This window comes from Chiloscyllium punctatum, chromosome 46, assembly GCF_047496795.1.
Source record: "Chiloscyllium punctatum isolate Juve2018m chromosome 46, sChiPun1.3, whole genome shotgun sequence".
In the NCBI taxonomy this organism is placed as follows: Eukaryota; Metazoa; Chordata; class Chondrichthyes; order Orectolobiformes; family Hemiscylliidae; genus Chiloscyllium; species Chiloscyllium punctatum.
The window spans coordinates 51,371,635-51,387,056 of NC_092784.1; the positions used below are offsets into that span (position 1 = coordinate 51,371,635).

The following is a 15,422-nucleotide window of genomic DNA, read 5'->3' on the forward strand; positions in this document are numbered from 1 at the left end:
AGCTTAATTTAGATAAATGTGAGGTGCATTTTGGAAAGGCAAGTCAGGGCAGGTCTTATACACTTAATGGAGTGTTGCTGAACAAAGAGACCTTGGAGTGCAGGAATTGCAGTATAGGATTGGAAGGTCATGTTGGGGTTGTACTGGACATTATTTAGACTTTTGGAATAGTGTGCGCAATTCTGGTGTCCCTGCTATAGGAAGGATGTTGTGAAACTTGAAAAGGCTCAAAAGATTCACAAGGATGTTGCCAAGGTTGAAAGATTTGAACTCTAGGGAGAGGTTGAAAAGGCTGGGGCTGTTTTCCCTGGAGCGTCAGAGGTGAGAGGTGACCTCATTGGTTTATAAAATCATGAGGGGCATCGATAAGGTAAACAGACAAGGTCTATTCCCTGGGGTGGGGGAATCCATAACTAGAGGGCATAGGTTTAGGGTGAGGGGGGGGAAACATTTAAAAAGGGACCTAAGGGGCAACTTTTTCACACAGAGGGTGGTGCGTGTATGGAATGAGCTATGAGAGCAAGTGGTGGAGGCTGGTACTATTGCAACATTTAAAAGGCATCTGGATGTGTCCATGAAGAGAAAGGGTCTAGAGGGACAATGGGCCAAATGCTGGCAAATGGGACTAGATTAGTTTCGGATATCTGGTCAGCATGAGACGAGTTGGACCGAAAGGTCTGTTTCCGTGCTGAACATCGCTGCCACTGTGTGTGTAACTCTAGGCAATTAGGAACGGCTAGTAAATTCTCTACGTGCAACAATTACTTAGAGCCACAAGGTGGCAGCTGAGAACACCACATCCCCAACACGTTAAAGGCATCTGGCTCCCAGTGCCGTGCATTCGTGAGCGGAGAGGATTCTGAAAATTCTGATGGTAGAAACATTGCAACTTATAACCTTCGCTTGTTCTTACCTTACAAGACTGATCGCAGTCATTACCACAGTCCTAGCTCAGATGGTGTATGATGTAGAAACGTACCTACCCCATGATTTGGAGGTAAACTCAAGAATGTGAACAGGTGACAGCAGGCTGGGCATACAGTCCAAATGATCGAATAGTGCAGTGAAATCCCCTGGTTTGGTCAAAACTGAACGACAACGGTGAGCGACTCTACACAAGACTAGCACATACTCGAGAGCAGGCTTCATAAAGAGTTTGAACTAGACCTTCCCAACACTTAGTTACAACTAGTAACTAACTCACAAAAAAGTGATTTGCATTGATAAAATCATGTCCAGGATACCAACACTTCCCTACCACGGGCAGGACAACTAACCTGGGCCCTGTGGTTTGGGGGCAGCCTGTGTTGGGAATATAGGCATTTGGGAGGAACCAGAAGCCAGGGTGTGGATGGCTTTAGAATCTGTGACCTTCCGTTATCGATTTAGCTGAAAGTGATGAGGATTGGTAACACAAAAATTCCATGGAATGACTGATTAATATAAACACACAGACAGAGACAGACACAAACTAAAGAAACATTGGTCTGCAGCACATGTACAGAGAAAACAAGTTAACGTGGAGCGCAGTGACTCAGTTCTGATGGGCATTAAACTGCTTTCTCTCTACAGATGCTGCGACACCTGCTGTTTCTCTAACACAGTGTTTGTTGTATATACAAAAAGGCAAAGGTTGACGACTCAAGGTTGTAAAATGTTTAAGCCTGGATTTTCTACCACCCGTGCCCACAGACAGCTAAACCAACAACCAACTTCAGTGGAAATAAAAATTAAATCAGACCAGTTGATACTATGATTGGGTGGGAGGGACAGAGGGAAAACAGGGAAGCAGAGGTGAGCTCAGTTTGACTAAGCTCCTCCACTGATTTTCAGCCAAGTGGCAGAATGAAGAAACGAATCGCAGTTCCATTCTGGGCACATACTTCAGTGCGGTACTGGGTTGCGTCCATGCCTCTGTGGCAGGAGGCTGTGGGTTTGAGCGCCCCGTTCCAGGACGTGGTCAAGGCAGGTGCACCGGGGATGTGTCAAAGCCCTTCCAATGGCAGGCAGAGAGAGGGAGAATGAGAGAGAGAGAGAGAGAGAGGGGGAGAATGAGAGAGAGAGAGGGGGAGAATGAGAGAGAGAGAGGGGGAGAATGAGAGAGAGAATGAGAGAGAGAGAGAATGAGAGAGAGAGAGAATGAGAGAGAGAGAGAATGAGAGAGAGAGAGAATGAGAGAGAGAGAGAGAATGAGAGAGAGAGAGAGAATGAGAGAGAGAGAGAATGAGAGAGAGAGAGAATGAGAGAGAGAGAGAGAGAGAGAGAGAGAGAGAGAGAGAGAGAGGGAGAATGAGAGAGAGAGAGAGAGAGAGGGAGAGAGAGGGAGAATGAGAGAGAGAGAGAGAGAGAGAGGGAGAATGAGAGAGAGAATGAGAGAGAGAGAATGAGAGAGAGAGAGAGGGAGAGAGAGGGAGAATGAGAGAGAGGGAGAATGAGAATGAGAGAGAGAGAGAGAGAGGGAGAATGAGAGAGAGAGAGAGAGAGAGGGAGAATGAGAGAGAGAGAGAGAGAGAGAGAGGGAGAGAGAGGGAGAATGAGAGAGAGAGAGGGAGAATGTGAGAGAGAGAGGGAGAATGTGAGAGAGAGAGGGAGAATGTGAGAGAGAGAGAGAGAGAGAATGAGAGAGAGAGAGGGAGAATGAGAGAGAGAGGGAGAATGAGAGAGAGAGAGGGAGAGAGAGAGAGGGAGAATGAGAGAGAGGGAGAGAGGGAGAGAGAGGGAGAGAGGGAGAGAATGAGAGAGGGAGGGGAGAATGAGAGAGGGAGGGGAGAAAGAGAGAGAATGAGAGAGAGGGAGAATGAGAGGGAGAATGAGAGGGAGAATGAGAGGGAGAATGAGAGGGAGAATGAGAGGGAGAATGAGAGAGAGAGAGAGAGAGAGAGAGAGAGAGAGAGAGAGAGAGAGAGAGAGAGAGAGAGAGAGAGAGAGAGAGAGAGAGAGAGAGAGAGAGAGAGAGTGTGTGTGTGTGTGTGTGTGTGTGTGTATATTGTGTCAGGCACATGACAGAGAACACCAGAGGCTGCACGGTCACTGTCCATCGCTCCAGACTGCGACGTGAATGTGAAAAATGCAAGTTGTCACAGGAAGCAGGGGCCCAGGCAGTCTGTAACATACCACCAGAGAACAGAAAGAAAGCTACCTGTGCGGCAATTCATTGTCTCAATAGGTCTATTTCTCAACAGTGAAACAATTTACAAACTTCAATAAATATTTAACAAAAAAAATTTGGGATACACTGTACAAAAATCAAGAGCAATTAAACTGACCAGCAGCTGTTGTAAGTTTTTCCCTACAGCTGTGCAATACATCCAAAAAGTTAAAGATTACAATGTTTACCCACAAAAAGAAATTCAAGTACTGCATACACACAGTCCATAAATTAAAGGTTCTTTTAAACTTTCTTTCATATTAATTTGACAAATAAAATACTATTTACAAAACGTTTCCTTCTTCTTCCCTGAGATTGGGCTCAGTCACAGCACACACAGGTTTATGTTTTAACAAAAACAGAACACATGCCTGATCAGAAATGGCTTATTGGTTTGCTTCCTCTTTTTTTAAAATTCAAGTTTGGCAGGAGTTTGCTGGCAAGAGATAGACTGAGGGAATGGAAGAGGAGGAGAGGAGAGGAGGATGGGGGTGTGGGAAGACGGGGGGGTGTGGGAAGGTGAGATGAGAGCAAGAGAGAAAGGGGGATCAAGATGGAAGGAGCGGCCAGACAAGATGGTGGTTGGGGGAGATGTGACAAGAGTATGCAGGGTTTTGTGGGGGTGCGGGGGAAGGGTGAAGAGAAGACGAGACAGAGAAGAGGGGGCAGGGAGACAAAACTCAGAGGAGAGATATGGGGGAAGACAGTGGAGAGTGAGGTAAGAGCGGGGAGAGAAAGAAAAAGAGAGGGTGAAGGCAGAAGAGAGAGAAAGGGGGGGAAGAGAGGTGGGAAACAGCAAAGAAAGGGGGGGGAAAGGGAAAAGAAAGGGGGAGAAGAGGAGGGAAGAGAGGAGAGAGTGTGGGAGTGAAGATGGAGAATTAAAGGGGAGGGAGAGAGGGGGATGGAGGGGAGGGAGGGATGGAGGGGAGGGAGGGATGGAGGAGAGGGAGGGATGGAGGGGAGGGAGGGATGGAGGGGAGGGAGGGATGGAGGGGAGGGAGGGATGGAGGGGAGGGAGGGATGGAGGGGAGGGAGGGATGGAGGGGAGGGAGGGATGGAGGGGAGGGGAGGGAGTAAGAGAGACACTGCAAAGAGGTATATATCAGAGGAGTTTTGGTATAGCAGTTAGTTTGTGGTAATCCATAGGAATTTCTGGGCTGCCAGGTGAGTGTTTTTTTGGTCATTGTTTGAGCTGGCTGGAAGTCAGGGTACCGAGCGGGGGCTTGAGAATTGCCACACGAAGGAAATTCGATTCCCTGCAAGTACTGTCTCAGGCCCAGAGAACAGAATGTCAAGGTACCTTCCATATTCATCCTAACTCGTACACAGACTTGCTTCCTCAGAGACGGTATTTCTTTTGACAGGCTTGCTGAGAGAGACTAAGACCTACAGCATCGTCATTTTTTTTTGTACATTTTAAGACTGCTCCATCTGTTTCTTTCTGAAGAGTTACAGAGAATGCTACAGAGAAACTAAACCATTCACCGGCTTGAGAGAAGGGACAGGCACCTGGGGGGAGGGGGAGATGGGTGGTGGTGGTGGTGAAGACACCTCAGTAGTGAGCCTGCAATAAGGGCTGACTTCTGATCTCTTGTTGCCGGATTGATGCAGCATCCCCAACCAACGACCCCATTTGGGCAGTGGAAGAGGGGCGCTCAAGGGTGACCCCAGAATACAGCCCATCCAAACCTTGAAATAGTTGGAGGGAGGGTCACTGCAGGTGACACTCAGAACATTCGAGCGACATAGAAAACTGCTCCAGCCAAAGTCTAAATGGGTCGAATAGAGAGAAAATCAGAAATGTAAAAAATACTGATATTGGGAGTGAAATCTGGGTTGTGCTAGGGAATGGAACACTTCCACTTTTTTTTTGGCACTAAACGTCCGCGTCACATTTCTCACACATACAGGGGGGGCAGTAAAGTGCCCCATGCTCAGATAATACACCTTTGGAAAGAATGCCACGCCGGTTTTACAGCGTGAAGCTACCCCCCCACCCCTCCCAACAATCCCTGGGTCAGTGCGCTGAGTTTCCGCTGCATGAGGAGAGGGAGCGGTGGATGGGCACCGACAAAACTCAGCTCCAAGAAGTCAGACCACTCAGATGAGAATCGCAGCACTGCTGAGATTCACACGGAGGTTTTTATGGGTGGGGGGGAAGCAAATGACAGCCTGCCACTCTAGAACTTCTGGTTTAAAAAAAATTGGGGGTGGGGGGTGACAAAAGGTAGGTTTAAACACTCTTGCAAATCCTTAGGTGGGGAGTATACACTCTGTGCATCTCTTCTCCCCTCTCTCTCTTCCCCCCTCCCCCCCAAAAGCTTCCCTCACTCGATGTATGCCAGGTACTGCAACGGAACACTTTCTATTAGTAAACAACTGCTTCACAGAACAGACAACTAACACTCAGATCTATGAAACGACTGGAGACTCTCAGCCAGGGTGACCAACTCATCGCCTGCCAGTTCAACCCCTTTTAGACACTGGTGGCTCCCACATCTCACTGCCAGCACTATCCCCCAACTCTCCATCACCAGTGAGACCTTGATCCAGCCTCGGCAGATCCCTTGGACCGAACAGCCGGGTATCTAGGAGGGGGTGGGCCAAGTCCCTGCTTCTCAGCCGCAGGAATACTGATGCATGTGGAATGACTAGGTGGGTTTATGCCTCTTTCTCGCTTTTTTTTTTGAAAATTAAAAAAAAAGATAAAAAGGACTTCGACTGCAACGTAGGAAGACTTGGGCCAGGGTGGAATCCTGAACTTCAGCCAAAGCGTTCTCGAACCAGCATCATAAGCTTTTTCTTGCCTTTATAGGTTTGTTTGAGGTTGTCTATGAACTGTGTAAACTGAATGTGCCCGTCCTGAGCCATCAGGAAGGTCTCCCGGGCTTTGCTGAGGAACTCGATGAACTCGCTGTAATGGCGGGGGCTGATGTGGGTCAGGCGAGAGTGCGTGGTGCTGATGTATGCATCGATCGTCGCGTTGAGAAGCTGGCAGAGCGGGGCCTTCTCCGTCGACATGAGCTTCCCGGAATTCCTGCGGCCAGGAATGCCAGCCAAGCCCGGGGCGGACATGGTCCACCTCCTCAGGATGTCTGACAGCACGGGGGCGCACTGGACGCTCTTGATGACCAGCGGCACGATGGCGGCCAGCTCGTTCTTGCCCAGCGAGTGGCTCAGCGAGCAGGCCCACAGGACGTCGTTGATGGCCGTGTGGGTGTCCTGATTGTAGGCGACGTTGAGGTGGGACAGGGCCAGGCTGGCCATTTTGTAGGCGCGGATCGGGAAGCCCCTGTGCTCCATGTACCGGGCGATGGTGAACAAGTGCGAGTAGCTCATACCTGTGGAGGCAGAATCCAGGACAATCTGGTACGCGGTTTCAAAGGCTACGTGGTTCTTTTCGCACAGTGTCAGCGCTGACAGTGCGCAATTCTGAGGGTCCTTCATTGTACACTGGAGTGCAAGTGTCCGTGCACAACTGTCCAGCTCCTCGCGTTGGGTATAGTCCAAATTCAAGCGCAGGACAGTGGCGTGAGAGGTCACTGTGGCAGCTACTATTGTAGTGGCTTCAGTTGGAGTGAAGAGAGAATACCAATTCTGCATTATATTCATCAAGGCACAAACACCTGCAAGATGCAAGAGAAACACTCCTTAACAAGCAGTACAAGATGACAGGTTGCTAGCAAAGCAAACACGTCTACAAAATTAACAGTTTGCATTTATACTGTGTTGTGCATAACCTCAAGGCATCCCCATTTATGGCCAACAAACCACTTCTGATGTTAGCAGGAGTTTTGTTGTCACGTGAGTACAGCAAAAAGCTTACAAGTCGCCACTTACAGGGCACCATCTTGGGCTCAAAGGTACAGATTCTTCAGTAAAGAAAACTTAGAAAAGCTACGAAATAAAAAAGTTAGGCATTAAAGATCATGGAAATAAATCAGATAAGTAAGTAATTGATAGGAATCAAGCCAGCCAATCCTACACCAGCAAGATCCTGGTGAAATAAGATCATAAAATGAAGTGATGGGGGAGGTGATAAACAATGGCCTAACAAGTGTATCCACCAGAGAGATTTAAAAAGTCTCATCAGAACGATGATGAAGGAGACAGCCTGAGTACTGCACTGGAAGCAACAGACGTGCAATGTTCCTGCAACATAAGTGGAACTGACACCGATCTTGCTCAGAGCCACAGGAGTGCGGCCAACACTAGGTTCCGAGGTAACATCTGTCTTGGAGGAAGAACATGAAGGGCCCCCCCCTACCTCCCCCAGTTTAGATGTGGGTGGCCTCTGGTGGGCCAGTGTCACAATTAATTACAATATCCCTGGGTTTCATCTATAAACATAAGCCAAGGCCTCTTGATATAGACTGGGACTGTATGCCCAGCACAGCAGACCCAGCGCTTTATGTGACGTACACGTTAGTTAAACTGCACAGCCTGAAGAATTGAGGCTACACAAATTACCACTGGAGAAGCAGTGACTATGGGTCTGGGCCTCAGTGAGAGAATAAAGAGTGTGCAGGAAAAATGGTGTAGTATTATCACTTGACTAGCAATTTAGGAGTTAAGGCGAATGCTCTGGACACAGATTCAAATCTCTTTGGCAGCTGGCAGAATTTAAAGTTGGGGGAAAAAAAGAATTTAAATTTAGTTTTGTGCCCCTATCAATGAGATTATCATTGAACTCGCATAAAAACCCATCTGGTTTACTAATGCCCTTCAAGGAAGGAAATCTGCCATCCTTACCTGGTCTGGCCAACATGTGATTCCAGACTCTCAGCAATGTACTTAGAACTACAGAATCCCCACATGCGGTAAGATGCCGTTTCACCCATTGGGTCCACATCAATCTTTCAAAGGGCATCCCAGCCAGATCCAGATCCGGTGCCCCACCCGATCCCTGGTAACCCTGCATTCCCCATGGCTAACTCACCTGGTCTGCACATTCCTGGACACTACGGGGCAATGCAGCTCGGCCAATCCACCCTAGCCTGCACATCTTTGGGCTGTGGGAGGAAACTGGAGCACCCGGAGGAAACCCACCCAGACACGGGGAGAACGTGCAAACTCCACACAGAGACAGTCACCCGAGGGTGGAATCGAACCTAGGTCCCTGGCGCTAAGAGTGCTAACTACTGAGCCACTGTGTTGCCCATTTGTGGTTCACTTAGCTGCCAGCTGAAATGGCTCAAGTCTCAGTTCAAGGGCAGTTAGGAATGTATAATAATTGCTGGCCTTGCCAATCATACCTGCATCCCATTTAAGAATGTTACAATTAAAAAAAACTTGTCACTTACCAACTTCCGTAGCACAGCTCACCAACCAACGGACCATCTCACGGCGTCGCCAGTTCATAGTTGACAGTGTCATTCTCATTACCTGTAGGCAGGAAGTCCAACGGTCAAGGTACAGTGAGGAGGCATTAATGAGAGTTCTGATCATTTAAACGTTACAGGCAGAGCTTCTAGAGAAGACATCATTCAGTTTCTCGAGTGTCAGCCTTTTGTAATGCTGGGTGCATTGCACAGAGGGTCGTAACCAGGAAAGATTTGCCACAGAGCACAGCACAGTGGCTCACCTCTGGCAAAACGGCCTTCACAGCAGATCACACAGCGGAGAAGAGAAAGTTGAACAAGACTTCTACAATAAACTGCACGCCTGCCCACTGACCCTTAAACAAACATCTCAGGACGAGGGAGCGCGGGATATAAATGCACAACGAGCAAGTTAACATGTACAGACAAAATCCAATTCCTCAAGCGGACTGCTTCACTACTGAGTGATACGTTCAACTACATTCTGGAGAATGTGATAAGAGTGCCAGGAAATCCTCAGAAAATAATGCCACATGCAGAGGAGACAGGCAGGGCTCAGGGTTTAATGGAGAACATCATGCCCTCGTTCTGACAGGCAGCACTAGACTGTTGGCCATACCAACCACTTTGGTGCACTTTGCATATTCCCCACAACAACCTCAAGGGTTTGAAACACACAATACAAAGATCCTCAAAGATCCTCAAATTACAAGTATACAACAAGCCATAAGTCAAGACTGGAAATGAACACACAAACAACCTAGATGGTGCAAGGAACTCCAAGTTGGTGTTGCTAGCAGGGTTTCCAAAAAAGAAAAACCGCTTTCCTTCTGGACTTGACAGAATCACAGCAGGACAGTTAATGCAGGCAAGTACAGTTTGGGCATCGATCACAGCTACAGGAAATCAACCTATGGTAAAAGCCTCAGTGATCTCTCCATCCCTTCAAATTAAACCTTGAGTTTTTATTGCCTTATATTGGCAAATCCTTTCCAATGTGAAGATAAGGCACATGGGGTCATTTCTAACCTCCAGATTCAATCATTCCAAGGCTCTCCCACATCGGTTTCCACCTTACATTCAACACAATGGGGCTCATCCAAAACTCTAGGCCCATTTACCCATAGGTCGCGCACACTGACTATTTTCATAGAATCACTCAGGAGAGGGGAAGCCCTTCAGCCCATCGAGACTGTACTGCCATTCTAGTATTTTCAGCCTGGATTTCCAAATCCTCCCCTGACCTCACCTTACTCATCTCCATAGCCTCTGCCACAACTCAGACCTCTGCACTCCACTAATTCCAGCCTCACGAGTAATCCCAATTTCAAGTGCCTCACCTCGTGGGTATGGATCCTTCGACAGCCCTGAGCTCTGGAATTCCTTTCCTGCAATTCCTGCCTTGCTTCTTCCATGATATCTCTTGAAACCTACCCTTTGTGGATAAACCTTTAGTCACCTATTCTAGTATCCTACAGGGATTTGGGCCAAATACTGCACACTTCAACAGAATGCTGCTGTTAAGTGCGGCACGGTGGCTCAGTGGTTAGCACTGCTGCCTCACAGCACCAGGGTCCCGGGTTCGATTCCAGCCTTGGGAGACTGTGTGCGTGGAGCTTGCATATTCTCCCCGTGTCTGTGTGGGTTTCCTCCCACAGTCCAAAGATATTCAGGTTAGGGTGAATTGGCCATGCTACATTGCCCATTATGTTAGGGGATGTGTAGGTTAGGTGCAATTAGTCAGGGGTAAATACAGCATAATAGGGTGGGGGAATGGATCTGGATGGGTTACTCTGCGGAGGGTCAGTGTGGACTTGTTGGGCTGTGGAATCCCCTGTTTCCACACTGTAGGGATTCTCTGATACAATTCTATGAAATGCCTCTAAATGTTTTACCAAATGAATGGCACTATAAAATTGTAAGCTCTTAGGATAATGGGAAATAATCTGTCAATTCTACATGTAGTTCGACAGTAGAAATTAAATGGAGGATAAAATGGGAGAGAATTTTTTTTCCATAAATGTTGAATTGACAGCGAACGGAGGCAGAGACAATAATATTAAAGCAGACCCACCTGTAAGCCTAGCTCCAGGGATACATTGAGGAGTGTAATGTCAGGTGCAGAATTTGGTGGCGTAGCTGTTTTGCAAGCATCCTGCGCTAGCTTGTATATGAGTGATGGAGAATGAATGTTCTGCTGAATGGATTCCAAGACCACTCTCAGCCACTTTGGATCTCCTGCAACAAAAAGGAAATATTATTTGATCGAACCAGCAAGGAGACACTAAGTAAGAACACTTGCACAGAAGGGAGTTTGAACTACAACCTCTGGCTCATTTATCACAGGTTTAAATGATTTATCAGAAGTAATTCCCATCAGTGGAGTTGTGAAAATAGAATCTATAAACGTAAGTTAGTTGTTAAACACTAGAAAGGGATATCTGATCACCTTGCACCTTATTTGGGAAAATACAATGGCTTGAAGGCCAGGAACACTCAGTCAGATGTATGATGAGCTGAACTGTGCTACTGATTTAAAATCATCAGGAACACAGTACATAAACAAGAATATGAAAGGATAAAGGCTCAGAGCCAAGGTATTCTCCTAGACAGTTAAGTGAGTGGCATTTGGAAGAGTTCAGGAACTGCTCGTTACCAGTCCTCTTCCACAAGAATATAATCACAAGGCACAGGAAGGACCTTAAAAAGATATAGAACGCCTGACCCACCCACCCCCTCTCCCATTTAACAAACTAATATAGATCTCATAATTACTCCCCATTTGGCCTGGAAGCAGGACCTGAAGATAATATAAAAACCAAACAAAGGCTGCAAGACTACAATAATCCAAGGGCAGACTTGAGAAAAATACAAGTGTTTTTATTTTAGAAAGGATGAAAAAAAAAGGAAAGAAAATATAATTTCTTATTATACATGTAGACTTTCAAGAGAGAACATGAAAGTGAGAGAAGCTGAAGTGGAAGAACATATTACAGCTGGTGTTTTCATAAGCTCAGTTTTCAGGAAACCGTGAATTTCAGAAACATTTTGAAAGCAAGTTCAGTAAAAGTAGGAGTCTTCCGGTAGGATGTTTGGTTGAGAAACACATTCAGGAGGAAGGGGATTGCAGAATAGAGAGCCTGAAGTGAATAACTGACACACAGTTGGTGTGGTGATCAGGGTTTCAAACTGTACGGTGTAAGCTGGTTCAGTGACTCCACATTATTCAGGTGCTACTCGGAATGGCACAGCGGTCGGAGTTTCCCAAAAAGCCTTTCAAATGTACCAGCTTTGTCGGAGGCTGGGTAACCTTAACAGAATCCCTACAGTGTGGAAACAGGCCATTTGGCCCAAAATGTCCACACCAACTCTCCAAAAGGTAACTCATCCAGACCCATTCCCCTACACTATTACTCTACATCACCCCTGACTAATGCACCTACACATCCCTGAACACTATGGGGCAATTTAGCATGGACCAATCCACCCTAACCTACACATCTCTGAACACTATGGGCAATTTAGCATGGACCAATCCACCCTAACCTACACATCTCTGAACACTATGGGCAATTTAGCATGGACCAATCCACCCTAACCTACACATCTCTGAACACTATGGGCAATTTAGCATGGACCAATCCACCCTAACCTACACATCTCTGAACACTATGGGCAATTTAGCATGGACCAATCCACCCTAACCTACACATCTCTGAACACTATGGGCAATTTAGCATGGACCAATCCACCCTAACCTACACATCTCTGAACACTATGGGCAATTTAGCATGGACCAATCCACCCTAACCTACACATCTCTGAACACTATGGGCAATTTAGCATGGACCAATCCACCCTAACCTACACATCTCTGAACACTATGGGCAATTTAGCATGGCCAATCCACCCTAACCTACACATCCCTGGACACTATGGGGCAATTTAGCATGGACCAATCCACCCTAACCTGCACATCTTTGGATTGTGGAAGGAAACCAGAGCACCCAGAGGAAACCCACGCAGACACGGGGAGAATGTGCAAACTCCACACAGACAGTCACCAGAGGCTGGAATCGAACCAGAGTCCCTAGTTCTGTGAGGCAGCAGTGCCAACCATGAGTTTGTTTAGCAGCTTCCTTGACTGAAAGCCTTATGCTCTTCTTCCATTGATCCATCCAGTGGCAATTGAGTTTCAGCCCTTCAGCATGGAGAACGCGCCCATTAACAACTTCAGTGATCATTCTGATATTATTTAGGAGTTCATATTCTTCCAGCTGATTAAGCACTACTCCAGTGGTTCACTTCTCAGCCTGGTTTGCCCTTGGGATCGTTCCTATGCTGTCATTTTGAAGCAGTTTGTTTTCTGCCTACTGCTATGAGCTGAATAACTGGATAATATAAACATACACCTATGAACTAGGAGCAGAAATAGGGTATTCGGTCTCTCGAGCCTGCTCTACCATTAAACAAAATCATGGATCTGAGCGTTCATGTTTCAAATTCCACATTTCCAGACATCCCTATCCCTTAGATTCTTGTTCAGCAAGGGAATCAATTGACCTACACCTTAAAAATATTCAAAGATGCACCTCCACTGCCTGCCGAGGTGGAGCACTCAAGTTTTCAACTGAGACAGAACTTGCCGAATTTTTGTCCAATAAGTGCGATCATCAATTTTTTTTGTATTAGAAGTGGTTCAGTGGTTAGCACTGTTGCCTCACAGCGCCAGGGACCCGATTCGATTCCACCCTCGGGCGACTGTCTGTGCGGAATTTGCACATTCGCCCCGCGTCTGTGTGGGATTCCTCCCACAGTCCAAAGATGTGCAGGTTACATGGATTAGCCATGGGAAATGCAGGGTTACAGGGATAATGGTGGGTGTGGCTGAGATGCTCTTCAGAGGGTCAGTGCAAACTTGATGGGCCAAATGGCCTCTTTCTACACTGAGGGGATTCTATGATCCCAAGTGCCCCTTAGTTCTCAACTGACCCACAAGGAGAAAACATCCTTTTCCACATCCCCCTTTAAGACTAGTTACTCTTCCAAGCTCCAGTGAAAACGAGCCCGGCCTGTTTAACCTCTCTGAATAAGGCAACCACAGCGTTCCAACTGTTAACCTTACGCTAATTCACAAATTACATCCAGAATTTGAGAGCTTGTCCTTTGTACATTGAATTAATCTCAAAAATGCAGCTCAGTTGGTTTAAATCAGTCAAATGAAGCATCAACAAAACAGACAAACTCTACAGGCAGAAGCAGCATTCTGGTTTTACTTTAAGATCGCGACCGTACAGATTCAAACTTGGTGAAAAAGCATTAGTTAACTTTCCTGGACACAGTCTAGGAGGAGAAAGTTCTGAGAAAATATTGAGAAGAAACTTGTTTAAACCTTGTTTAAAGGTGAACGAGACTGACCCTACAAGCTCTTAGTTTCACGTGGTCATTGCTTTCAAAAATTGAATGCCAGAATTGGGTCTGTGCAGTAACACACAGGTCCTGAAGATGGCACTGCGAGTATTTCCTAAGCAGCTTGAAAGGAGCAAAACAAAGCAGCTGTCTGCAGCCACAATCTGAGTCCAAAATGGCTCCATTGCAAAACGAAGCCAATAATTCATGTCAAAAGCATCAGTTCTGGCAGCAAGGACTGCATTCTTGCATCGTTACATCGAGCAAATGAATTTCAACAAACATGGGGACCTTGGTGACTACAGGAATTCAGTCACAGGAAGTCCCTTTGTGGACTGAGTCTGCCCAGCTCAGGAGGAGCGTGCCAAAACATGTTGAGAAAACTTCACGTTAAAATTAGACTTTAAAGTGGCATCCTGTTCTTCAGAAAAAGGAAGAACACCCACTGGTATGGCACAGATTGATCAGTATTCAAGAGAAAACTAGAACAACAGGCGGCCATTCAGCCCATTAAGCCAGCTCTGCTATCCATTATGACCACAGTCACAAGTCACACGACACCAGGTTATGGTCCAACGGGTTTGTTTGGCATCACAAGCCTTCGGAGCACTCCTGGTGTTGAGACTTCTGACTTTGTCCACCCCAGTCCAACGCTGGCATCTCTACATATTGATCATTCAACTTAGTACCCCAGTTTCTCTTTTGATCCCATTAGTCCCCCGCATGATGTGTAACTGCTTCTTGAGAACATTCCATGTTCTGATCTCAACTATGACAGGGAATTCAACAGGGTGAAGACAGTTCTCCTCATCAGTCCTAAACGACCTTTCAACTGTGACCCCCTGGTTCTGGACTCCCTGGTCATTGGGAGCTGCTTTCCTGTCTAGTCTCACTGGAGTTTTATTGAACCTGACCCACAAGGAACTCAAACACTGAACTGCTTTGATACGATGGTGTCTCGAGTTACCTTTCGCAGCTGTCAACATGGTGGATGCTAGCTCGCACTGTTGAGTTTCAAGATGCCCAAGGATGAACCAACGCGGGTAACGGCTTGGATCCACTAGTGCGACGAGGTGCGGGTGTGAGCCATCGCCTGCAGGTGCCATCGACTCCAGCACTGGCAGCCTGCAAGGGGACAATAAATAACAATGAGCAAGGGGACATGATGCTGAACAGCAGGCTCACAATCCAACTCACCACTGAATATAACAAATTATAAACTATTAGAAGAGTCAGGGAGCACTTCATGTGAAAACAAAACAAACTTTGCACAAAAATTCAAGAACGCTTTCTACACCTTTGTGGATGTGGAGAGCCAATTAAAATTTTCAAGAAACAAGGCCGATAGATTTTGATTGGGTAGAGCTCTCAAGAGCGATGGAACAAAGGCCTGCAACTGAACAGATGAATGGGTTGATTGGTACACTCCAGACGCAATGATCTTTTTTCGCTACTTGTTTAGGGAACGTGATGTGTTTCACTTTATACCATACCAATGGTCGCTGAATGCAACACAGTCACAATGCACTGTGCCAAAAAGCAGA

The 15,422-nt window shown here is 46.7% G+C and overlaps 1 protein-coding gene across 1 annotated transcript in view; it reads right to left on the reverse strand.

The window, feature by feature from the left end:
- Positions 1-4,139: 4,139 nt before the first annotated feature.
- Positions 4,140-15,422, reverse strand: part of LOC140468043 (zinc finger SWIM domain-containing protein 5-like) — a 110,805-nt gene continuing 99,522 nt past the window's right edge. The window contains exons 13-15 of the mRNA XM_072564216.1: positions 10,544-10,707; positions 8,452-8,533; positions 4,140-6,774 (exon numbers count right to left, since the gene is read on the reverse strand). Coding sequence (XP_072420317.1) covers positions 5,912-6,774; positions 8,452-8,533; positions 10,544-10,707 — 1,109 coding nt within the window. The 3' untranslated portion in view covers positions 4,140-5,911. The remainder of the gene's footprint in view (positions 6,775-8,451; positions 8,534-10,543; positions 10,708-15,422) is intronic.